General features: G+C 42.0%; 1 protein-coding gene across 1 annotated transcript; it reads right to left on the bottom strand.

The window, feature by feature from the left end:
* Positions 1-21,851: 21,851 nt before the first annotated feature.
* ATOH1 (atonal bHLH transcription factor 1) lies at positions 21,852-24,055 on the bottom strand. The gene has a single exon (XM_006733525.3). The coding sequence runs from the start codon at positions 23,904-23,906 to the stop codon at positions 22,839-22,841; it is 1,068 nt and encodes a 355-aa protein (XP_006733588.1). The 5' UTR covers positions 23,907-24,055; the 3' UTR covers positions 21,852-22,838.
* Positions 24,056-25,330: the final 1,275 nt, after the last annotated feature.

The following is a 25,330-nucleotide window of genomic DNA, read 5'->3' on the forward strand; positions in this document are numbered from 1 at the left end:
ATCATCACCAAATAAGTCTCTCCGTCTCTGTCTCTCTCAAGCTGTCTTCACTTCTCTTCTCCCTATGTTGTTTCTCCTTTTTATCCTGACCCTCACTGTTGCTCCAAGAACCAGATTAATTTAAGCCTTTCCTTTTAGCTCTGGACGGTCATCCCTTCAGGACACTAAATAACTAATAAATTAATCCAAGTCAATATTCTAATGGCTAGATGGGCTTTCCCAGATTATACATTAATTTTTAACCATGCCTCAGGATCTTCCTTGTCTAATCTAACGATTCTTCTTTTTTTTTTTTTTAAGATTTATTTATTTATTTGAGAGAGCGAGAATGAGAGAATGAGAGAGAGAGAGAGTACATGAGAGGGGGGAGGGTTAGAGGGAGAAGCAGGCTCCTCACCGAGCAGGGACCCCGATGCGGGACTTGATCCAGGGACTCCAGGATCATGACCTGAGCCGAAGGCAGTCGCTCAACCAACTGAGCCACCCAGGCGCCCTAAAGATTATTCTTAATGGTGGTAACTTGGTGAGAGAAAGGACCAAGAGAAGAATGGGGAAGCTTTTGAGGAGATCCTCAGACCATCCTGAAGAAGCTGATGTGACCAGGAGACTGGACTAGGAAATTCTAGAAGAATGGAAGTGTAATACAGTTTGGAGGGAACTTGGTACTCAAGTGTGTGACGTGGGATAATGAAAGGAGGGAGAATGTGTTTCTTAAACTGAGTAGGGGAAGAGAAAGAATGCTGCTCATTGGTGAAGAGGATAGGAAAGTGGCTTATTGTCATGGTCTCTGAAAATCAGCACTCTGACTCAAACCCTACAGAAATTCAACCAAAAGTTTAATTATAGTTTCTACATATAAACATAACATGACAAGCTAGAACAAAAGCCATGTAAAACTTAGGGTGCTAGCAGAAGCCATCACTAGGTGTGATTGATCAAACACAACTATTAAAACAAAGGGCAACAAATAAATTTAGAATGGGTAGGTTACTACTAATTTTTATCTTTCAAGTTCTCCATCCCTGACTCTTTGCATGGACATATCTTTTTTCTCTGCCAGACACTAGAATGAGAGTTTTATCTTTATGCTTTTTATGAAGATTTTTTTTTAAAAGACTGTTTGGAATCTTTCTATGGAAGGGCCACATCCTTGAGAACACCTGCCCTTGCTGTTAACCGATTATTATTAAGCAAGAGCAAATGACATGAAGTCAGTTACAATAAAGTGTAAATAAAAAAGTTTATGGCAGGGTGTGTAAAGCAAAAAAAAAAAAAAAAAGAAAGAAAGAAAAAAAGAAAAAAAGAAAATTAATCATCCAGGCAAAGTGAGGACAGATCCAAAGGTCATTTTTTTTCTTCACTTAAATACCTCAATAGATACCTTGATTAAAAATTGTGTTCATATTTCAAAATTTTTAACTTGTTGGGATTTTAAATGATTAACATTTGTGTGACTTCTAGTGAACCAATTATATTCACCTTCAAAATAAAATCTTTACTAATGTAATAAGCTTTCCTCTGTAAGGAGTTTGAACAGTAAATATTTTATTTATTTATTTATTTTAAATAGGCTTCACAGCCAGTGTGGAGCCAACTTGGGGCTTGAACTCACGACCCTGAGATCAAGTCCTGAGCTGAGATGAAGAGTTGGACGCCTAACCAACTGAGCCACCTAGGCACCCCTCAGCCCAGAATATTTTAAATTCTTAAGATATTGTGCAGCTTTGCAGTTGGAATTTTTTTCAAGGATATGGAGAATTCAATTTTCTGTATTCACCTTAAACAATATTTTTGTTTAATTGAGAAGCAGAGTTATTCTAAGATTTTAGTACGAGGGATAGAATTATTCTTTGACCCTCTTTTCTTCACATTTTTTTGCACCCTATCTCATATGACCTCACTTTCTCTGAGAATTTAGGAGACAACTTAGAATTGGAGGAAGGATTCCACTTAATTTCAATTAAACCATGTTTATTAAGCACTTATTGAGTACTGGTCAGTATGCTCAGTGTTTCAAGGAGTACAAGCAAACAATACATTTCTTATCATTGACAGTGTCAGTGGCTGATTAGGGTGTGGTTAGATCCACCACAATCTCTGTTATTTACCATCACCTATCTTAATCTAAGGAAAAGCACTGTATCTAATATTTTAAAGTACCTTCTGCACACCTGCCCTATTAAGAGCACTCCACCTCTACCTCATACTCTTAATAAGATTGCCATCTCTAAGGCTCTTCTATCTTGGCTCTTAGTACGCAAGAAACTTAGATCTGGTTAGGGAGAAAAAGCAAGTACACACACACACACCTCAAAACCTTTGATATGAAGGAATATAATATAGAAAGTGCCTTTCCACCTTTCTCATTTTCTAACTACCATCTGGATGTCTTTCTTCTGAACCTCCCCTTTTTTCTCTACATCCTTTTAAATCATAGCGTTCTTGGTAAAATCTATTTTCTTAGAGCTTGTGTGTTAAATCACAATGGTCTATGTTTTGGTCAATTTGTTATTAAAACCTAGAATCTTCCAACCCCTGTCAACCTCAAGATTAATAAGCATAATGTTCTACATTTTGATTCCATTCTTTAGTCTCTCTCATGGGGTCTTAGATATAACAATTAAGTCATTGCATGTGACTTACAACTTCTTTTTAGTATCCATAGTATGAACAGTTTTTAAAGATTTTATTTATTTATTTGTCAGAGAGAGAGAGAGAGCGAGAACACAAGCAGGAGGAGCAGCAGGCAGAGGGAAAAGCAGGCTCCCCGCTGAGCCCAACAAGGGACTCAATCCCAGGACCCTGGGGTCATGACCTGAGCTGAAGGCAGATGCTTAACCAACTGAGCAACCCAGGCATACCCATAGTATAAACATTTTGAACCACCAGAATGAGTTGACTTCTGTCTCTCTACATGTACTTTCTCTAGTAGTGATTTTATTTTTCTAGAATCACAATGACTATTTTTTAAAGTACTTCTTCTTTTAGTTTATTTTTAAATGAACAAAAACACAAATGATGTGCATTTCTGTGAATTCTAACACATGTATGAATTCGTATAACCATTTCCACAATCAGGGTACAGAATAATTCCATCACAGTCATTATTTTTAATTGTTTCTTTTCTCATTTGGGGTGTCTTGAGAGTTCCTTATGTATTCTGTACAAATATACTTTACTGGATATAAGATTTGCAAGCATTTTCTTCCAGATTTTACTTTGTCTTTTCATTCTCTTAACAGTGTCTTTTGCAGGGCAGAAATTTTGATTACTTCCAATTTATCAATTTGTCTTCTCTTATGGGTCATGTTTTTGGTGTTGATTCTATGAATACTTTGCCTAACTCTAGGTCATGATGATTTTCTACTATGTTTTCTTCTAAAAATTTGATAGTTTTATGTGTTACATTTATATCTCCAAACCACTTTGAGTTAATTTTGACATAAGATGCATAGTTTAGGTCAAGGTTCTTTTTTTGTTTTTAACATATGATTGTCCAATTGTTCTGACATGATTTGTTGAAGAGACTAGCTTTTCTCAATTGGATTAATTTTGCATCAATTAACTTTAAATGTGTGGGCCTATTTCTGGGTGCTGTATTCTGCTTCATTGATCGGTAGGCCATCCTTTCACCAAAACTATTTATTTATTTATTTATTTATTATTTCTTTATTAATTTATTGATTAATGTAACATTATAGCAATTCTTTTTTTTTTTTTTAAAGATTTTATTTATTTATTTGAGACAGAGAGAATGAGAGAGAGAGAGCACATGAGAGGGGGGAGGGCCAGAGGGAGAAGCAGGCTCCCTGCCGATCAGGGAGCCCGATGCGGGACTCGATCCAGGGACTCCAGGATCATGACCTGAGCCGAAGGCAGTCGCCCAACCAACTGAGCCACCCAGGCGCCCCTATAGCAATTCTTAAAATTGGGTAGTGTAAGTATTGCAATTTTGTTCTTCTTTTTAAAAATTGTTTTGGTTATCCAAATTCCTTTGACTTTTTATATAGATCTAGAATCAGTTTCTCTGTATCTATACAATTTCCTGCTTGGGTTTTGACTGGTACTGTGTTAAATCGACATCGACTTGAGGAAAAGTGACACATTGACTATATTGAGGCTTCCGATCCATGAACAGGGTATACCTCTTAATTTATTTAGGTTTTCTTTGATTTCTTTAATCAGTGTTTTGAAGTTGTTAGGTTTATTCCTAAATATTTCATTTTTTGGAATTATTATGAATGCTATTTTTAAAAAATTTGAGTTTCCAACTGTTCATTGCTAGTATAAACAAATATATGATTGCTTTTTGTGTGTTGAACTGGTAACCTACAACCTTGCTAAACTCACATAATATTTCTTAGAACTTTTTTGTTGATTCCATAAAATTTTTTACATATACAAGCACATCATCTGTAATTGAGACAGATTAATTCTTTTTTTCCAGTTTGTTGTCTTGCCTTATAGTATTGGCTAGGATTTTTGGTACGATATTGAATTGAGTGATGAGCATGAGCAGTTGTGCCTTACTCTCTATCTCATGGAGAAAGCGTTAATCATTTCACCATGAAGCATGATGTTAGTTATAGGTATTTTGTAGATGCCTTTTATCAGGCTAAGGAAGTTTCTCTTCTATTCCTAGTTTACTGTGTATTTTTCATTATAAAGAGAAGTTGAATTTTGTCAAATGCTCTTTCTGCTTCATGATATGATCATATGGGTTTTCTTCTACTATCTGTTAATATGGTGAATTACATTTGTTGATTTTCAAATATTGAATGATGTTTGAATTCCCAGGACAAAATTCCCTTGGTTATAGTGTATTATTCTTTGTAAATATTTATGGGCTTGATATGTTAACATGTTGTTGATTATTTTGCTGTCTATATTCATGAAAGATATTAGTCTGTAGTTTTGTTTTCTAGTACTGTCTTTGGTTTTGGCATCAGGGTAATGCTGGATATAATCTATTTTGATGACTATTCCTTGTGTATTTGAGAAAAATATTTAATCTACTTTTGTTGGATTGGACATTCCATAAACATTAATTAGATCCAATTGGTTAATAGTGCTATTCAGTACTACTATTCTTACTATTGTATTATTTGTTCTTTAATTATTGAGAATGGAGTGGTGAAGTTTGTAAGTGTTATTGCAGATTTGTATATTTTTCTTTTCAGTTTCATCAGTTTTAACTTTATATGTTTTGAAGGTCAGGATTTTTTAAATGTCTTCCTGTAAATTTACTTTTATTATGATCATGTAATGTCACTCTTAACCCCTAGTAATTTTCCTTGCTTTATAGTAGACTGTGCCTGATATTAATATAGCCACTCAAGCTTCTTTTGATTAGTGTTTGCATGGTGTGTCTTCTTCCATTCTTGTATATTTAACTTCCTAATATCGTAATATTTAAGATAGGTTCTTATAGACAGCATATAGTTGAACTTTTTATTTTATTTTATTTTTTTTATAGTTGAACCTTTTATTTTTTATTTTTTAAAGATTTTATTTATTTATTTGAGAGAGAGAGAATGAGAGAGAGCACATGAGAGGTGGGAGGGCCAGAGGGAGAAGCAGACTCCCTGCCGAGCAGGAAGCCCGATGCGGGACTCGATCCAGGGACTCCAGGATCATGACCTGAGCCGAAGGCAGTCGCTTAACCAACTGAGCCACCCAGGCGCCCTATAGTTGAACCTTTTAAAAAATCATTCTGACAACCTTTTTTAGTTGTTCTTTTTGAACTATTTATATTTAATAAAATTATTGATATGTTGGGTATTTGGTCCATCATTTTATTATCTGTTTTCTTTCTATTACCTCTGTATTTTCTTCATCTGTTTCCCCTTTACTGTTTTCTTTGGATTATTTTAATATTTTTTGTTACCCCAATTTAGCTATTTAGTTTTAACTGTTTCTTTGTATAGCTTTTTTTTTTTAGTGGTTGCTGTAAAAATTACAATTAGAATTATATTACTGTATGCTTAGAATTAATATTTCACCAATTCAAGAAGAATGTAGAAAACTCCTAAAGGTTCCTTTACTTCTCTCATTCATTGTTGTAGTTGTCAAATGTATCACTTCTACATACATTGAAAATCCAATCAAGACAATGTTTTTTGAAAGCAATAATTTTTGTTTTTGACAGGCATACATATTTGAAAGAACTTAGAGGAGAAGAATAATCTATTATATTTATCCAGCTTCTACTATTTCTGCTATTCTTCATTCTTAAAGTTTCAGATTTCCCTCTTACATCATTTTCCTTCTGAGAAACTTCCTTTGGCATTTTTTAAAGCAAGTCTGTGGTGATAAATTCTATTATTTTTTCTTCATCTTAAAATGTGTTTATTTTTCTTTTATTCCTAAAAAAATATTTTCACTAGATACAGAATTTTGGATTGATAGTTCTTTTCCTTCTGCACTTTGAGGATTTTACTTCTTTCTGACTTCCATGGCTTCTGATGACAAACCCAGTCATACAAATCTTTGTTACCCTAGAGGTGATATATTGTTTTTCTTTGGTTGCTTCTAAGCCTTTTTCTTTGTCTTATTGTTCAGCATTTTGATTATGATGCATCTGGGTATTGAATTCTTTTAAAATTATCATGTTTGGAGTTTATTGAGCTTCTAGAATCTGTACCTTTATGTCTTTCGTCAAATCTAGGAAGTTCTCACCCATCATTTCTTCAAATTTTTGTGCTCCATGCTCTTTCTCATTTCCTTTTGGCACTCTGATGACACAAAACTTAGACCTTTTGGTATTGAAAGGTCTTTGTTCACTTTTTTACAAACCAAGGCTTTGTTCACTTTTTTACAAACTTTTTTTTGGTCTCTGTTGTTTAAGATAATTTTTATTGATCTATTTTTTTTTAAGTTTATTGACTTTATTCTGTCATCTTGATTCTGCTGTTAGCCTGTCAAGTGAATATTTTTTAGGTTATTCAGTATTTGAATTCCATAATTGTATTTTGATCTTCTTTATGTCTTGCATTTCTTTGCTAAGATTTCTCATTCATTTTAAGACTGTTCTCTCTTACTTCTTGAAACATGGTTATAATAGCTTCTTTGCAGTATTCATTAGTTAATTCCAACATCTGTATCATCAGAGTATCTGTTGACTGTCTTTTCCCTTGTGAGTTGATATTTTTCTGATTCTTTATATGGCAAGTAATTTTTAATTGTATCCAGAGTTGAATAGTAGGTTAATTCTGGGTTTTGCTTAAATCTTAAGAAGAGAGTTGTTTGTTTCAATAGGCAATCAACCAGTTTAGGTGGAGGCTTCAAGTTCTGATTTTTCCATGTGGCCTGTGGTCCAAATGTCATCTAGTTTTCCAAGCGCTTATAGTACTATTAAGTTCAGTACCATGGGAATGCCACCCAGTGGCCAGCCTGGGACCTAGGCAATGGTCTACCTTGTAACTCAGTTGTCAAAGCCTGTGGTATGCTATTTAGAGTCAAATTTATGTATGCATGGCCCTTAGGCCAGCTCAGGGTTTGATTTCCTGATTTTACTCTTCACCATGATTTCTCCCAACACCTTATGGCTCCCATGGGCCTTCCTTCCTGATTCTTTGTACAGAAAACTAGGGCTTTAGCTTCCTTTGTCTTCCATATTCATGTCCTGCTTTTGTCTGCATATACTGCCAAGCAAAGGGAGTACAGAGAAAATGAAAAAGCAATGGGGATTCGCTCCACACTCTTGGGTCTCTCAATATAGAGAAGGATTCTCTTCTCTCAGAGTTTTAGGTGCCTCCCTGGCCACTATCACTATCTGGGGGCTATGGCAAAAAAGACATGTTTTATTTTTTTTTAACTCAGATATCTCAGTGAACATCTAAGGACCTGTAGGTTAGGAAAATTGGTATGACTTATAGTAAAGTCAAATGTCAAGCATCATCTTAGGAAGCTCTGGATCAATGTCTTCTATAACTCCAATGAAATATATCCATATTATTTAATTTAATGACCTCTAAGGAAGTTCACTTTAAAAGAGTTTACTGATTTTAGCTTAATTCATGCTAGCCCTAGTTCCCAGAAACCCACAGTATATTTTTATAAAGAATGCTTTCCACCTGCAGAGCACTTTGCCATTTGTAATTTCCCCCCATAAACTAGGGGGGTAGTTAATGTTATACTCCAAATAGTTCCAGTTCTCTTGCATGGTAGGTTTGTACTTTCTGATTGCTCTGTGATTGGATGGGGCCTTGTGAATAGTTCTGGCCAATGAATCATGAGTAGAAGTAATATGTGTCAATTCAAAGAACATGATATGATTGTCTCCAGACCCTACTTTTCCTCAGCATCTGGTTTCTAGAATGTTTGAAATGATGGCTACTGTGTCATTCTGGGTCCCTAAGTGATCACAAGCTAAGCCCTAGCTGACCTGTTACAGTTTTATACCATAAATCAGAAATAAACTTTTGTTGTTTAGGTCACTGAGATTTTGGCTTTGTTACCACAGCATAACCTGGCTTAACCTGACTGACATGTATATTAGCTTACACGATTTTTATGTGTTAAGAATTTATATATATGTATGTATATGTAAAATCATATATATGATCTGATTCTCACAACAACCTCTGAGGTAGGAAGCTCATGCTTAATTTTCTTTCTTCTTTAATAGATAAGGACACTGAGGCTCAGACAGGTGAATACTTTGCCCTAGGTATACAGAATAAGTGAAAAAACTAGAAATGAAACTTAGACTTATTGACTTCACATCTACTCCTCTTTTAAGATATAACTCTAAACAGAATTTTCTAATTCTAATTCTTGACAGAAGCATTTTCAGAGTTGAGTATTACGTATAATAATTCATATTTAAAAGTATCATGATTCACCACAATATTTCATGTTTTTCCACATCAGTGATAATTTGCCTTGGTCTTTTAATTGATCAAAGTAGCCATGAGATTGAGAATACAGGAAGGTGATAAACATAACTTTTTAAAGTATATACTTTGACCTAAAGGCTATGTTTGCATAAACATTTAAAATAGTGCTTATTCACACAAAGTAGAGCTTTGATAACACTAACATTGTATTCATAATATATCCTCATGACAGTCTCATGTTGTAAACTCATTCTCTTGAATGGGGAAAATATCTCCTTCAGGAAAATATACCTCAAGGTGTTTCTCAACATAAGGAAAGCAAAATTGTTTACTCTGAAATAAGCTGTTTAAAAAACATCATCAACAACAAAAACCTTCCCTACTATCTAGGATTTGGTGTATGAACAGAACTGAAAAAGTTTTCAGACTTGAACTTTTCAGTAATCTTTATTTCTGAAAGCCTACACCCTGTAAAACTATTCTGGAGCAATTAACCACACAATGAGCCTGCAAGACAGCAGATGCTAAGTTCCCCTTTCCCCCTTTTTTACCTCCTCAGTCAAACATATTTGTTGAGTACATATTTATCTACTTTAAAAAAAAAGAAGAAGAAGAAGAAAACACCCTGTTACCTCCCTGCTAAAAGGAAGTAAGCAGGATTTCTCCTCATAGGCTATAAAAATATTGACAGTAGATAATGGGCCTGTATAAGATACTGGTGGGAAATGAGTTAATAATCACGGGATCGAACTGCAGGGAGCTTCAGATGCTGCCTAAAACCAGAATGGCAATGAATACTGTTTTTGTTAATAACTAGCTGGTGATAGAAAGCTCTTTCAACCTTGCTTTCCTGGAATTGGAAAACACAATGCCAGAGAGATATACAGTAATAAGATATACCTATCTTATTTATATCCATGAATTAATTTTTCCCAAATATAAGACAGAAGTAAGCATTCTCTGTGTGAGAAAAAAGGGCGGCTCACTAAAGTTTTCTCAATTAAAATGTGATTAGCAGTAATTAGAACTCTTGGAGGATAAAACCCTTTTTTAAATGCTGCAAGAAAGTAAGCGGACTTAGCCAAACAGTATTACCTAATTTAACTTAATATCAGGAGAATTTTCTCCTTTAAAAATGTTACCGAAGTTCCATATTCTTAAAAGTCTTAGGTGTCAGAACTTTCAGGAACCTAAGAAGTTTACATATAGCCTACGAAGATCAAAGTGACTAAAGCACCAGAATCAGAGTTCTTTTAGGAAGAGCTAAGGGTGTTTTATAACATAGGCCATCTATATCTACATTTCCTTAGAAATTAAACGAATCAAGTACACTTTGAAAATAACAGTTCTATCTTCGTGAAGCATAAATCTTTACTGCCGGTCTGTATAAGCCAAACTGAAAGGATAGGATGCCTCATTTTCTGTAATGATTAACCCCTTATTTGCCAGCTGTCCCAGTAACACCTCTGGACTCCAGCAGACATTAGGCAACCCCAAGTCCTACAGGTGCAAATCCCTCCTGCAAGTTGGCAGTAACAATCTCTCCCTCCTTCCTTCTCCTTCTCTCTCCCTCCCTCCTTCTCCTTCTCTCCCCTTACCTCTCTGATTTCCAGAAGTATTATTCTTTTATTTATTTTTTTTAAAAAAGATTTTATTTATTTATTTGAGAATGAGAGAGAGCACATGAGAGGGGGGAGGGTCAGAGGGAGAAGCAGACTCCCTGCCGAGCAGGGAGCCCGATGCGGGACTCAATCCAGGGACTCCAGGATCATGACCTGAGCCGAAGGCAGTCGCCCAACCAACTGAGCCACCCAGGCGCCCCGAAGTATTATTCTTTTAACCAGGTGTCCTATCCATTCATGGTTTTTAACTTACAGGGTAAAGGTTGAAATAATTGGAAGCTTCTGCTGTCTGGGAAACATACAACCATCCGTTAGAGATGAAACTAGTTTACTGTTGAAACATTCAGGAGGACCCAGTGAGAGGATCAGTTACCTTTAAACTTCAGGACACAGTTCTGAATGGTTCATTTCATTTCCTCTATTGTTCCTTGTAAATGTCCTGCAAACCAGGTTACAAACCTGATGGGCCAAAATTATTCCCCTTGAAGACAGCCTCTTTGGGAGAATTTCATTTACTGCCTAGATGAAAACAAACTGAAAAGGGTACATGATGAAAAGAAAAAGAAAGAACAAAGGATTGATTTTAGAAAGTATCCTGAAGTTTAGTACTCAGTGGCTATTTGGTGTTTAAAGCAGAAACCCCTCGGGCCGCAGTCAAGGTGAATTTGAAAAAGGTATTCCTCCAAGCGTAGCCAGTCCTGCAGGCTGTAGGAGGGATCCTTCTGAGCCAAGACGTGTGGATGAGCCCTGATGCTAACGATAATGCAAGTATTAAATGAGGGTTACTATAGCAAGATGCCTGCCTGGGGAAAATTCTGACCGAAAAAGAAATAGAGATCTCTGACTCTTGATCAAACAGATGGGCTGATGCTGAGCTGCATCAGTGATCCCGAGTTGATTAACCGAGATTAGGAGGCGAAAGTCGACAGCGCAGCCACCGAAACGCTGCCTGGTAGTTTTGTCAGGAGAGAGAGGGGAGGAGGAAAAAAGAATAAGGGAGAAAAAAACCCTTCGGTTCGCTCTGACAGGAGATCCGGTGTGCGCAGCTCTCCGCCGCCCACCCGCACCCCCGGCCTCCGCTCCACTCCCGGCCAGGGTTAAGGGGCCGCGCCCGCCGTTGCTCCTATAGGAGATGCTGCAGGTTTTTTGATCTTTCCAAGACATTAATTTGCACCAGCGCCTGCCCGGGCCCCTGGGGGGAAGTGGTGCTGCCTTGCTCGCCACGCAGTGAAGTGGCCGTTCAGGTCTTGCCCTGGCGGGGGGAGGAGGCGAGAGGCGAAGAGGGAAGAAAGAGAAGAGGAATGGAGACCGAGGAGGTTAGAGCGATGTTGGTGAAAGAGGAAAGACGCGAAATAAAGTTGAGGCTAAGGAGGATCAATACTGGGAAACCAAGATCAAGGGCAAGAATAAAGGGGGAAGGAGCGAAGAGATGTCATTAGGACAGGGGGGAAATGATAGGGACGTGGAAGCTGAAGGAAGAGAATAAGAAGCAGGTGAGAGCTCTTAAAAAGGAAGGAAAGGTGGTGCGCAGAAGGGAATAATGCGTCAGAAAACGCAGGTAGGGAGAAAAGAGGGAAAAAGGCTGCAATCGCCCCTCTGCTTTCCAGGGATGATGGTGTGTTGTGACCTGAGCGGACAACGTGTCCTCAGATCTGGGGTTAGCACCGCTGAAAGCAGCTTCCTGACACTGGCCTGAGGGCATTTATTGGTCCAGATAAATCCTGGAAGGTCATGTTGGGGGTCTTGGAGCTCGATACAAAAGTGAGTAAGACCTTGCCCTGACTCTAGGGGTTCACAGAAAAGTACTTCCAGACATAGTTACCAAGTCACTTGTTAGGATCATTGGAGCACAGAGGAGGGAGCATTTACCTCTGCCTGCGTTCAGGGCTTAGGAAAACAGCTAAAGCACTGGAAGAATCTGCGGCAAAGGCCTTGCAGGAGTTTTCAAGACAGAGGGAAAGGTCCCGGTGTTGGCTGCAAAGAGTCTAACTTAAGGAGAAGGTAGGACAAGGAATTCTGTGGCCAGGCAGAGCCCACAGAAGTCTGGTGGACCTTGATTCTCACTTGTCTCTTCCATGGGCAGAAGCTGCCTGCTATTGGGACAGTGACAAAGTCAAATTAGTTAGGGGTTCAGCAATTCCAGTGGAGCATGTAGACCTTTGTATAAAGTCACACGAGAAAATAAAAAGTTGAATCTTCACTAGGCCTTGGAGGGTGGGGGAGGTGAAGTTCCAGAAGAAGGCAAACTCAGAAGGGAAAGCAGAGTTTTGAGGACAACCCTTAGTTAACAAAATGAATTATTTTTTTTTCTTTATTTCCAGGAGTGTGAGGATAGGGAGGGGTCCACCAAGGGAGACATACATATAAAGTGCCTGGCACGTGGCAAAGTGCTCCAGAGACTCTCCCAAAGGGATCCTACTGAATTCCTCCTCCCATTCTGTAGCTCCAGAGAAGCACTGGGCTCCCTCTTTGGCTGACTGACCATGCCTCCATGCCCCCAAGCCCCTCTGGTCCCTGGACATATGAGAAGACATTGAAACAAAGCCAGTGCCCTTGGTCTGGGTAGATCACACCTCTCTTTGTTGAGAGCAAAAGGAACATGGTAGAGGAACAAGAAGAGACACACTGAACAAAATAGTGGAAAGTAGCCTCCTAGCCTACAATAAACTTTTGGGTCATTTTCAGAGTAAAGCTTTGTACTCCCTTTCTAGAAATAGGAGCCATATAGATGGTCCACGATAGTGTGTGTGTGTGTGTGTGTGAGGGAGGGCGGAGTTTGGCCAGGTGGGTCATGTAGTACCACAATGCAGGACATGGTAAGAAAAGGTCTGGGTTTAGGTCTTGGCCAAAAGGGCTCTTAGCTAAATCTTTAGGAGCTGTCCTGGTATGCAGGTGGGGAGAAGGAGCATGGGGAATACATAGCCTGTGGTGATATATCTAGGTATCAGGGCAAGAACAAAGTTTACCCCTTGGTCCTAAAATGTAGCCTACTTTAATGGGCCTAGAGGGTATTATGCTAAGCGAAATGAATCAGACAGAGAAAGACAAATGCCATTTGATTTCACTTATATGTGGAATCTAAAACACAAAACAAACAAACAAACAATAAGCAGAAGCAGACCTATAAATACAGAGAACAAACTGATGGTTTCCAGAGGGGACGGGGGTTGGGGTGATGGGCAAAATGGGCTTCCAGTTATGGAATGAATAAATCACAGGGAATAAAAAATACAGCATAGGGAATACAATCAAAAGTATTGTAAAAGTCTTATATGGTGACAGATGGTAGCTACCCTTGTGGTGAGCATAATGGTAACATATAGACTTGTTGAATCACTATACTGTACACCTGAAACTAATGTAACATTATGTGTCAACTATACTCAAATAAATAAAATGTGGCATATGTAACTGCTTGCAAACTTTCCTAGTTTGATTAGAAATATACTCTGCTTTTCAAATAGGGACTCCCCGCTTCACTCGTTGGGGGCTTGAAAGCATCTAAGTTACAAGTAAAACAGAAGAGATGGCCTTAAATCAATGAATAGAAGTGTTATAAAATGGAGTACTGACTCATGGTAGGCCAAGTACAGAACTTTTCAAAACAGATATTTTTCAGACATTGAACTACTCAGACAGTGGTAAATGTTTACTTGGAGGAAGGTTTAAAGGGGGGGGGGAGCCAATAGCTCAGATGACCGAGGGAATAAAAAATGTATGTTATCACTGAATGAATCCACAGCTATAAATGTAGCAGGTTAATTTACTTCTCCCTCAGAAAGAAACAATAAAAGTTGTAGCCCAGTTTCCTTAACATCCTTACAAACATAGATAGAGTAACAATTCTGGGAAATGACCCCCTTTCAGGCCATTACTCTTCAGGACACAGTTTCATATAACATTCTAAAATTTAGCCTCGTTCCCTAACCTACATGCGCTGTTTAGTATATGGATGGATTGTTTTTTTTCGATGAGAGCAGAAACGAATTTCTACATAGAGTAAGAGGCACTCGTGTCCAGTATTAGTTGAATCAGACAGCAAAGCTGGCATTCTAAATGAAAATTATTCTCACTAGTTTTCTCGTAAATCTATCCTCTGGAAATGGAGCTTGATCCATGGCCATCTTCAGAGAATTATCCCTCTCTCTGAGGCAAATGTAACATGAAAGAGTTCAGGAATCTCTATCACCCACAAGTCTGACCAAGAATAAGAGGAGCGGGTGTGGGGTGCCTGGGTGGCTCAGTCCTTAAGGGTCTGCCTTTGGCTCAGGCCATGATCTCAGGGTGCTGGGATCGAGCCCCACATCAGGCTCCCTGCTCAGCAGGAGGCCTGCTTCTGCCTCTCCCCCTGCTCGTGTTCCCTCTCTCTCTCTGTCAAATAAATAAATAAAATCTTAAAAAACAAAAGAAAGAGCGGGTGTAAGATGATTGATGAAAATACGCACCTGAGGCAGGTGAAGTGTAGTGGGAAGAACGTGGACCTCAGACTCAGAGCAGATCTGGGTTTCTGTGGCCATTGTTTCTGCAGTACCAAAGCTGCATTACTTTGGCAGGCCATTTAACCTCTCCCAGAGCGTCAGTTTCTTCAGTATGAAATTATAACAACACTCTCAACACTTCATAAGAAACAAAATGAAGGTTTCCTCCAAGTTCCAAAGGAAGAGATCGGGACTGAGGTTGACTTGAAGATTAGCACTGAGGACTTCAAACCACTTGGAATCTCTACTATTTTTGAGAGAAACAATGAAGACTAGGAAGAGGGTATCCTTGGAACTAGGGATAGAATAATTTGATGGCAAACATAGGACCTCAAGTCTGATGGGCTCATTTGTAGCAAGAATGTCACTCTCACCTGGGAGACAAAGCTTCTTTTCTATGTTTTACTGAGATTCCACCAAGTCGTGAAAGGGCAGGGGCTCTGTTTTATCTCTGTGTATCTCTCATGGCGGCTAACCCCAATGCCACTCTGCCATCACTACCTACAAATTGCTCATTCATTGCTGAAGAGAACGGGGAGATGGGGGGATACGAATGAGAGATGGTGGGGCAAGAGTTTGGAAAGAATAAAAAAATTAGTCACCAAAGGAAGTCATGCTGCTTTATGAGATTATTGCCCTCTAAATCATCAAATTGGCACAAATCAATTGGCATAAATCAATACAAGGGAGCAACTACTCCTTCAGTCAGGTTATAGGTGGCTGACCTTTCTATTGAAGTCCACGGCCCTCTAAATGCTTCATGCTGGAGTTATTACAGTGATGTGACTTAGCCTACCTACCTTAAACCAGGGGCATCCTGACAACCTGATTCTGTCCTCTGTTCTCTTAGAATTTGTGTAGCAAGAGAAGATTCCTCTTCCCTACTTTTCTCAAGGACTCATTGGTTATGATTTGGCTTCTCTAACTGAGCCAGGGAGTGAAGGTCTTGGAACCTGAACACTGCTCTTCTGCCTCCAAAGCTAGCTGGTATCACCTGAGAGTTGAGACACCTCAGGCCTGAAGGATATTGTCCCAGGCACCCATCATAACCTGAAAACAACCAAGTCAAGTTCATGGGATCCAAGAAGCTAAGTTGCCTGCTGCTCTTTTCTTGGAAAAATGACTGAATATTATAAAAGAAGGTAAAAGGGGATTTCAGATATCTCCTGCTTTTCGAGAGGCCACATTAGGACACTTCTTTTGTGAAAGATCTACATTAGTACCTTTTTCTGCTGACCAAGGGCAATCTGAAGAGGATTTTTGAGTTTACTAGCTGTGTAGAGGCAGGGGCATCCACCCCCCCACCCCCCGGCCAACAGCACCCCCAGCAGCGATAGCGACATTGCCTAGATCCTTTCCCAGGAACTACACTCAACATCTCAGCAACTATTTGCCATAGTTCTGAACTGTATCTGTGAGCACTTGTGCTTTATCTCAATTTATTTTGTGTGTCCATTAGCAAGGTATGTCCTAAAGGATCAGAAAAGATTAAGAAAGGTTCTTTTGGGGGTCTGGGAATGCTCAAAAACTTTTCCATGTAAATTGATAATTGCTTCTTTGCTTTATGCCATTTTGGCTTATGAAAGTTTTCATGGGAATGCTCTACTTTCAGATAGCAGGGGAAACCTGTATTAGCCAGTATCCATTTTCATAGACAATCCCAAGAGGATGTCTAACAGGGACTCCTTTAGGCCAATGCTTTCACAGTATAGTCTTTGGCTCCATTTGCATCAGATTCGTCTAAGAATGCTGTATGCAGATTCCTGGCATTTTTCTTTGACCCAATGAATCAACATCTCTTGGGTTATAAGAAAATTTAAAGAAAAAAATCCTGTACATTGCCACTAGGCTGTTTCCAGAAGCAGATACGTGTTATTGAAAATGAAAAGAACTGACCTTTTGCCTTCCTGGTCAGCTGGTGGCCCGATGTTTTCAGATTTCCCCTAGTCTTGTGGCCTTTAAGATATAAAGTCCACAAATGATGCCTACTCCTTCCTCAAGCGCTACCTCACCCCTGTCTCAGGCTGAGGATCCCTCCCAAACCCAGCCCTTCCCTCACCAGCACCCTAATGCCCCCAAGAGTTTGTAGGGGCAGGAAAAGTAGGAAGAATTGTAAGGAACTGTTTCTGGAAGAGACTAATTAGTGGACAGTGGCCCAAAAGAGCAATGACATCTGCTGGTTTGAGAAGTCCCAGGACGGCCACCTCAGATCCTAGTTCCCACCTTCTTTCCCCATCCTGACTGTAGCTGGGCCTGGTAAATGGGCTGGTCAGCAGAACACCATTTCTTTCATCAGATCTCTTAATTGTTTAATCAGATTTTTAAAAAAATATTTATAGTGGAGAGCATCTTGTTTTTCATCCCTATGGAGGTAGCTTCTGGTTTCCCCTGGGGGAAAGAGTGAGAACTTGGAGCATGGGCCTGACCTCTCTGCAGATGAAGCAGCAAAAACCCATTTTATTTGCTTGTTTGTTTTGGACCAGAGAAAGCAGGACTGAAATAGGAAGTGAAACCCTGGGATGTCGAGAGGCCCAAAATCTTTGTACAAAAGTGCTTAATTCTGCTTTGCTTAAGGAGCTAAATGAAAGAAAAGTCCTTCACCTGCGTCCCAGCCCGTGCACTCGTTTCAATCCACGTTTGGAATTCTAAGAACTGTAACAATATCCAACTGTGTATAGACTATCAAATATTTTAGAATAAGGGAGGGGCTGAAGAACTGTATCTTTGGCTAGGAAGGAGGGGAACGGATCTTCCGCCACAGGCCCTGGGCCCGGCGGTCAGTGGCGCGGCTTGGCCGGGAGCGCGTTGGCTGCGCCCGTGGCGCAGAGGATGCGCCTGCTCCTGGGTCCTGGTTCACTGCCTCAGGTGCCGCAGCCCCCAGCCCAACTTTTCCTGGACAAGCCCTCAGCTCTCCCGCCGCCGCCTCCTCCAGCTTCCCCTCCCCTTGGCAGAGCTTGGCTTCTCCTCTGCGCCGCTTCTTTTCTTGCCGGGCCGGTTGCTGGGAGGTGCAGTGGGCAGTGGCGGCTCCCGCGGCGAAGCTGGGGGAGGAGAGGGGCCCCGGCCAGCCACGGAAGGCGGCGAGAGCCGCTCGCTTCTGTGAGTTCTGCCGGTGGGGGGCCGAAGAAGGCTGTCGACCGGGAGAAGGCCGAGGTTGAGGAGGCCGGGGAGGGGTGATGATGGTGTTAAATGTGGCCGCGCAGCTCCCCGGGGAGCTGCCTGAAAGGAGAGTGCGCTCACCAGCTGACAGCGCGTGCCCCGCTCCAGACGCTCCGCACCGCGGCCAGGAGCCTCTGCCAGCCCCTCTATTGTCAACCGCTCTCTAATTAAGAAACACTCACATTACGGCAAACCACCCCCACGCTTCTTGGTTCCTGTCCTTTTCTTTATCTTCCCCCGACGACTCTCCTCCCCTGCCTCTGCCCCGCGTCCCAGGATTTAACCCATTCTCCGCTCCGGTCGCCTAGTCTTGCTAGAGGCCTAGCGGAAGGGAAGCAACCTCAGAGGCGGGCGTCTGGGACTCTCTGCTCGGCCCAGGGCTGAGGGTGGCTGGTGAGAGTAGAGTCACAAACAGCGAGGAAACTTACACCTTTATTACAGGCCCACCGTCCGCCGTCTTCCTCAAATCTCCCACCCCGTCCCACAAAACCAATTGCAAATAATTTAACTGCTAGAGGTCATCTTTAACTCTCACCAGCAGTACTTGCTGGGTTTTCCAGATTGCCATGGACAGGTCTAGATTGCAGTTGACAAGTAGGTCGCCGGCTTTCCGTTTCCAGTTCTGACTGGGGTTTGAAACTGCCATGACCAAGTTGATCATCTCTTTCTTGAACTCTCAAATGGACAGAGGAGAGAAATGATTCCCAGATATCCTTTGATAAAAGACCGCTCGCTTCGTTCAGGTTTCAAGCTCTAAAAATCAATTGAAAGGCCTAATGAAAGCATTGGTCCTGCATTAGTTAAGATTAAGGAAACTTAACTCCCCCCCCCTTTTTCTTGTTATGCTGGACCCCCCAGTTAACAATGTCCCATAGGGAACATGTTTAAACTTGCCAGTTGCCAAGAATAATCTTTCTTCAGCTTTCTGTGAAACCAAGTAAGTTTCCCGAAGGGTGGTGAGCCAAAACCCTTCACGAATAAAAGTGGTGGGATAGAAGGCAAAGACAGGATAGAAAACAAGCTGTTTAAAGTACACAAAACTCTAGAAAGCACCAAGCAGTGTCGCAAAAGACTAACCCGATTTATCTATCTTCATTACTTTAAGAAATGCTGCCTCTTTGTTTGTTTGGGTGATATTAAGCATGCTTAACTTGCACACATAGTTGATTCCTTTGCTAGTATCTTGGATACTTGGATCTGACTTTGGAAGGTAGAAGCTAATTGCTAATAATGGAGAGAAAGGAACCAGTCAGCATGGCAGGAGTGGTCTGGCATATGGGGAATGAGCGCTCAGAAATACTCAATATTCAAGTTTCCAAAATATTAATGAGATTATAGCAACCTGCAGCTATATGTTACAGCTTGTTAATGGAGTGTAAGAGAGAGGGCTGCCAAACGTTTGTTATGCAAACTCCATAGCAGAACCCTAAGATGGAAATGTGGTTGTACATCTCTTTCAAAGAAATGCCAGCATAAAAAGAAAGAAATAGAATGAAGGAAAGAAAAGAGGTTAAAGTCCTCATTTGAACTTTGAGCACTTAATTTACACAAAGTCATTTGGCTTTTTGTGCATGTCTTGATGACTTAGAAGAATTCACCCTCACTTTTCAATCAGTGTGATATAGAATTTCCAATCTGATATTCTGTTCTGGCTGTTTTCTCTTGAGAAGAAATGCAAAATGACTTCCTTAAATGAAGTTTGCATCATTTCTGATTCAAGTATGATGCCCCTAACATTTAAAAACATAAATATCTATTTTTGTGGTTCAAGAGAAAACACTACACATTTGCCTAGCTGTAACTCCGTTCCATGGATTTTTTTTAGAGAAAAAAGTCTTGGCCACATTGACCTAGTGGATGGGAATAGTTAGATCCAGTCTGGATATTGACACTTCGTGATTGTGTGATTTCGGGGCCAGTTAGGGGCAGAAGTTTCCTCATTTATAAAAGATGGGAAGGAAGATGTTGTTAATGTCATTTCTGTTTTGAAATTCCTATAAGTCCATGAAAAGAAAAATAATAACTTTGGAAGAGGTTGTTTTTTCCCCCCCTGGTCAACACAAAATGAGCATAAATGGTTTTGAAAAATGAAATATAGGTCACTTTGAGAAAAAAAAAGATCACAACTTTAATTTTTTTTTTCCATCCTGCCCTTACCCAAATCAGATTCATAACAGGTGAAATAATTCTAGGTCGTCTTCTCTCTCTCCCGCTAAACATGTATACAAACACACCAAGCCAAATAACTATGAAAATATGTGTGTGCTCATCCTGCAAAGTTGCGGTGTGTCCATGCCTGTTAAGTTTACTTACTGAGAGCGGAATGGACATGTGTTAGAAGCAATCGCTTGATTTATTCAGCAGCCTGAAGATTCCTGATGTTTATCGTGAGCACGGCAAACTCAGTGGTGCAAAAGGTTATCTAAGGGACAGGTGCATTGTTTCTGCCCCTGGAAAGTGTCGGGAGCTACCGCTCACCTCTCAGAGCTGGTGGAGTCTCTCTCTGGGCTTCCCTCAAGCTTCAGCTTCAGCTGAAAGCTATGGAAACCCAGGTGGTCAGTCAAGAGCTGGTTCCACAGTTCCCTACTCAAGATCAGAACTGCGCTCCTTCACGCATTACTTTACTGCAAACCTGGAGCTCTCCTCTTTTCAAGGTGCTGGAGGGAGAGGATGATGCTGGGGCGATTAAATTAACTTTCTCTGGCTTTCCCTCCGCCCACCCCTGCTTTCTTGTTCTCACAATTTGTTATCCTAATGAAGACACAAAATATAAAAGATTTGGCTTAAAATCAACTTCTCAAATTCAGCGATGTTTATCCAGTGGAACGTCGCCCAATCTTTAGTTTAACAAATAGTTTTTCTCTCACGTTTGCCGAATACATTTTTTAAATTCCTCTCTACCATCTCCACACACGCACTATATTAGCTTTTTCAAAATCTTTGATCCTAACACTCAGAATAGGCTTTTCCTTGGTGAGGACCCAGAGGTCAGAGTGGGAGTACTGTTTAGTTTCTGCAACTGACTCAAAAATATAAATATTTTCTACACAGGAACTAATTCAGAAAGACAAAATGAAAGCAAATGTTATCTTCTATAGTGGAATAAGCAGAATTGTTTGGGGGAAAAAAGAGGGGAGCTCAACAATTTCCTAGGGCTTCTAATTTTTGAATCAAGGAACCCCATCCCCTTTCCCCTCAAGTTTTTTCTATTGTTCTCTTTTTCATTCCTGCCTTCAACTTAGCCCTATCGCCCCCGCCCCACCCACCACTGAAGGAAAGAGAGGGAGGGAGGAAAGGGGAGACAGAGAGAGAGAGAGAGAAATTGAGAAAGCTTGTGCTGTGTGTTTTTGACCCACGGCAAAAGTCTTCAACTTGGCTAAAGTTTTTATAAAGTGGGAATAGGTAACCTTGGTAAAGTTCACTACTCCTGGTGAGATCTTAGGAGACCTGAAACAGGTGCCTCCTCTTGCAGAGGTTGTTGGGGTCAGGAGTGAGGAAGACTGGAAAGATCCAGGCTATCGAAGAGGCGAAATGGTTGCAAATTTGGAGAAATTTTTACCTAACAACTTATTTACTGACTTGATCACCGGTACTGCTTGAAGCTACAATGTTTATGACAGATTTTTTTCCTTCAAAACTCTTAGATTTGCATTTAATAGAAGAATAAGTTCAAGTCTTCAAGATCATTTCAAAACTGTTTTTAATGCTTATATTAGAATGGAATAAGTGACAAATAAAGTTATTTTCACGTTTATTTTTATCATTTGCAAAAGAAAATACATAAACAATGGCAGTTGGCTTTGCTAAATTAAAATAAAATGATCTCGAGTAGAAAAATGTAAAAAAAAATGAATCAAGGTAAGTAGAAATGGTAGCAAACAATCGATAATAAATAACTTTCCTAACATTAACAGAGCAAAATAAAATGGACCAAATGCTTTTGACACTACTGGATTTTTTAAAAATTTTAATTTTTTTAAACAAACATTTGCAAAGAGCTTAAGGATTATAAGTGGCCGTTTTAAAACAACAACAACAGCAACAACAACAACAACACAAAACTGGTCTGCAATTGGCAGTTGAGTTTGTCCTGGAGCCGCAGCGGGAGCGGCTGATAAAGTGCGTGCGCCAAGTTTCCTAAAAGACGCCAACATTATCGCGATCCGACATACGTACTGAGTATGTTTATACAGTATATTAACCTAAGAGTTCCCTGTTTTCTAACGTTCCATAGTCAAAAGTTATTCACTTTGGAGCCATTAACTTTGCGTTTCATGATACATTTTGAGAAAATACTTCGAAATACCAATTCTCCCACACGTGAGTGCGCGCAACACACAGGGATGAATGCCCAGGGCATAAAATAAATTAAAACACAAACCAGCGACAGAGAAGAAAATGCGACGTTTTAGCAGCGTATTGGCAGCAGGGAACTAGAGTAATGATGCCATATTTGGGTACATAGAATTATACCTTATCTAGCTACGGGGGGAGAAGGTGGGAGGAAAGAACAGAACTTCAACAGCAAGTTTTCATCACTATGGACCATAGGAGGTTTGAAATAGCGGCGGCTTTTGCAAGCCATCAAATATAGCTGCCATGTGAAGCCAAGTCGTTGCTAAACAACGACAATCGCAGAGCAAAAATTAAAAGGGTGCGGGGATCTTTAATCGCGGGGCTTCCCGCGCATTGGGCAAGGGCGATTTAGTTTCTGTCTCAGTTTTCAGGTTTCTGTCACCTTCCTAACTTGCCTCATCTGAGTCACTGTAATGGGAATGGGGGGAAAACTCCCCGTCGCTTCTGTGGGACCGGGGCGAAGTTTTGCTACTTTCTTCCTGCACCGGCTGCAGGATGCCCCCGGGCAGGGAGGGCGACAGGTTCTTTTGCGCCATCATCGCCGTCAGGGCGCTGTCCTCGAAAGTCGAGAAGTGCAGAGCGTCCAGCTGCACCGAGTATCCTCCCGCGGAGGCTGGGGCCGAAAAGCGAGTCCGGCAACTTCCAGGCGGCGTCGGCCGCTGGCCCCCTCCCGAGGCTGGCTGGGCCCCCGCTGCGGTCGCGGTGCCCGCGCTGCCTTCGTAGGGGGCGGCGGCGCGAAGGTGGTGATGGTCGCTCTTGCAGGATGCTGGCGGCGGTGGCGGTTGCTCCCCGCCGCTGGGCGTTTGTAGCAGCTCGGACAAGGCGTTGATGTAGATCTGGGCCATCTGCAGGGTCTCGTATTTGGACAGCTTCTTGTCGTTGTTGAAGGACGGGATAACGTTGCGCAGCTGGTCGAAGGCGTGGTTCAGCCCGTGCATCCTGCGTCGCTCCCTGGCGTTGGCCGCCAGGCGCCTTTGCTTCTGCACCCCGTTCACCTGTTTGCTGGAAGGGGCGCGCTGGCGGCTGCAGCCCAGCTCGTCCACTACCACCCCGCCTTTCAGCTTGCACAGCTGTTCCCGCACTTTCACTGGCCCAGGACTCTTGCTGCTGCTACCGCCGCCGCCGCTCCTCCTCACCAGCTCCCCCCGGCCGTCCGCCTCCTCCCGGGGCGCCGCAGCCTCAGAGGCACCCAGCTCGGGGGAATGCAGCAAGTACTGGGCGGCGCGTGCCGTGCAGATGCCCTGCAAAGTAGGAGCCAGCCAGGCGCGTGGGTCGGTGCTGTCCAGGAGGGACAGCTCGGCCGGGTAGACGGGATGCTCTCTCGTCTGCAGGGTCGCAGGTGGCTGTGGCGGCGGCGGCGGCGGCTGCGGCAGGGGGTGAGGCTGGGGATGGCGATGGTGGTCTCCCAACTCCTTCACTTCAGCCCACTCCTCTGCGTGCAGCAGGCGGGACATTGCACTTCAGAGGCTCGGAGGCGCAGAGTCAGATGAGGTACTGGCAAACCAGCTCAACGACAACAAAAACCCTTCCTGGGTCTCTACTGCAATGTCTTATTTTTTTTTCTCCTCGACCCTCCCCCACCCACACGGAGATCACACACCAGGTCGCGTGCAACGAAGCTTCTCCGGTTGCTGAAGGCGCTGCGCCCCTTTAAAAAGCGGCACGCGCCAGTGTGTCTCCCCCCCTCCCCCCACCCCCCGCTCCTCTCCCAGCCCCCTCCTCGCGCCGGTCGCGTGTCTGCTCAGCCAATGGAGGGCGCCGGCAGGCGCGTGCGAGCAGCCAATCAAAGAGTTTTTACACCCGGAGAAAAGTTCCTGCGTACTGAAGACTCAAGCGCCCGCTCAATGTCCACCCGCCCTCTCCCGCGCCACTTCGTCTATGCTCTTTTAAGTCAGTCAAATTCATATGTTAATTGAGGGTTGTAATTCGACTCCAGTGTTGTGTCACCGCGCCAGCCGCGGGGGTGCGTGAGCGGTTGCGGAGCGCACTCTTGGCTGGAACCTGAGCGGGGCTGGACGCGCCTGGCTCTGGGAGGGCGCTCCCGGCGGGGAAAAGCCCGCCTGCCCTTTGCTGCCTCCAAGCCCGGATCGCAGCTCTCACCATTTGTGCCCAAACGTGTAAAATCTCTCATGTATGGCATACATATATGTATATATAAATCTTTCATAATACATGTTCATAGATATGTAATTGCATAGTTATATAATTGCTAGGTGAGACCCACTATTTAAAATCAATGTTAGAATGAAAACAACAACAACAAACCCGTAACTGTCTCAGAATACATTTCTTAACTTTCATATCTCGCTCCAAATCGACTTTATGTAATCTAGTCAAGTTGTGGTACAGTGATAGAATGCACTAAATTTCAGATCCCCCAGTCCTCTCAGTGCCCTTTTCCCAGCACCCCGGCCAACTAGGATTGTAATCTGCAGGAAACTCTCTGCTGAGTGGTTGTAGGACGGGGATATTTTACAGTTTCAACACCCACAGGAGGACTCCTTACGAAATGCGGAGCCAGGGGAGAGTGCCCAAAGAAAAATGAAAGGCGCCTCCGTTCCCTGCAATTCTGAACCTTTTCAAGGTACAGAATCCCAGAGTTACCTACCCTTCTGCTTCAGGAGCCCTGGGTTTAATAGGGCGCGTGGCTTCTCCGGCAAACACCCAGAAAACCACAGCCTAACCCACTCCATGCCCGCCCCCCCCCCCGCTTAGTTCGGGGTGCTTTCCCCAGCATCCCCTATTCCCACCCCCACGATCACCACAGCCAGCCAGAGAGCCAAAACCCGGGAGGTCTTGGCGAAGCTGGGGCGCAGTCGCTCAGGTGAGCTTCTTGCTCCCTCCCCTCAGCCCAGGCCTCTTGAATTCACAACAAAAA

Source organism: Leptonychotes weddellii, chromosome 2 (genome assembly GCF_054177405.1).
Source record: "Leptonychotes weddellii isolate Sample4059 chromosome 2, ASM5417740v2, whole genome shotgun sequence".
In the NCBI taxonomy this organism is placed as follows: Eukaryota; Metazoa; Chordata; class Mammalia; order Carnivora; family Phocidae; genus Leptonychotes; species Leptonychotes weddellii.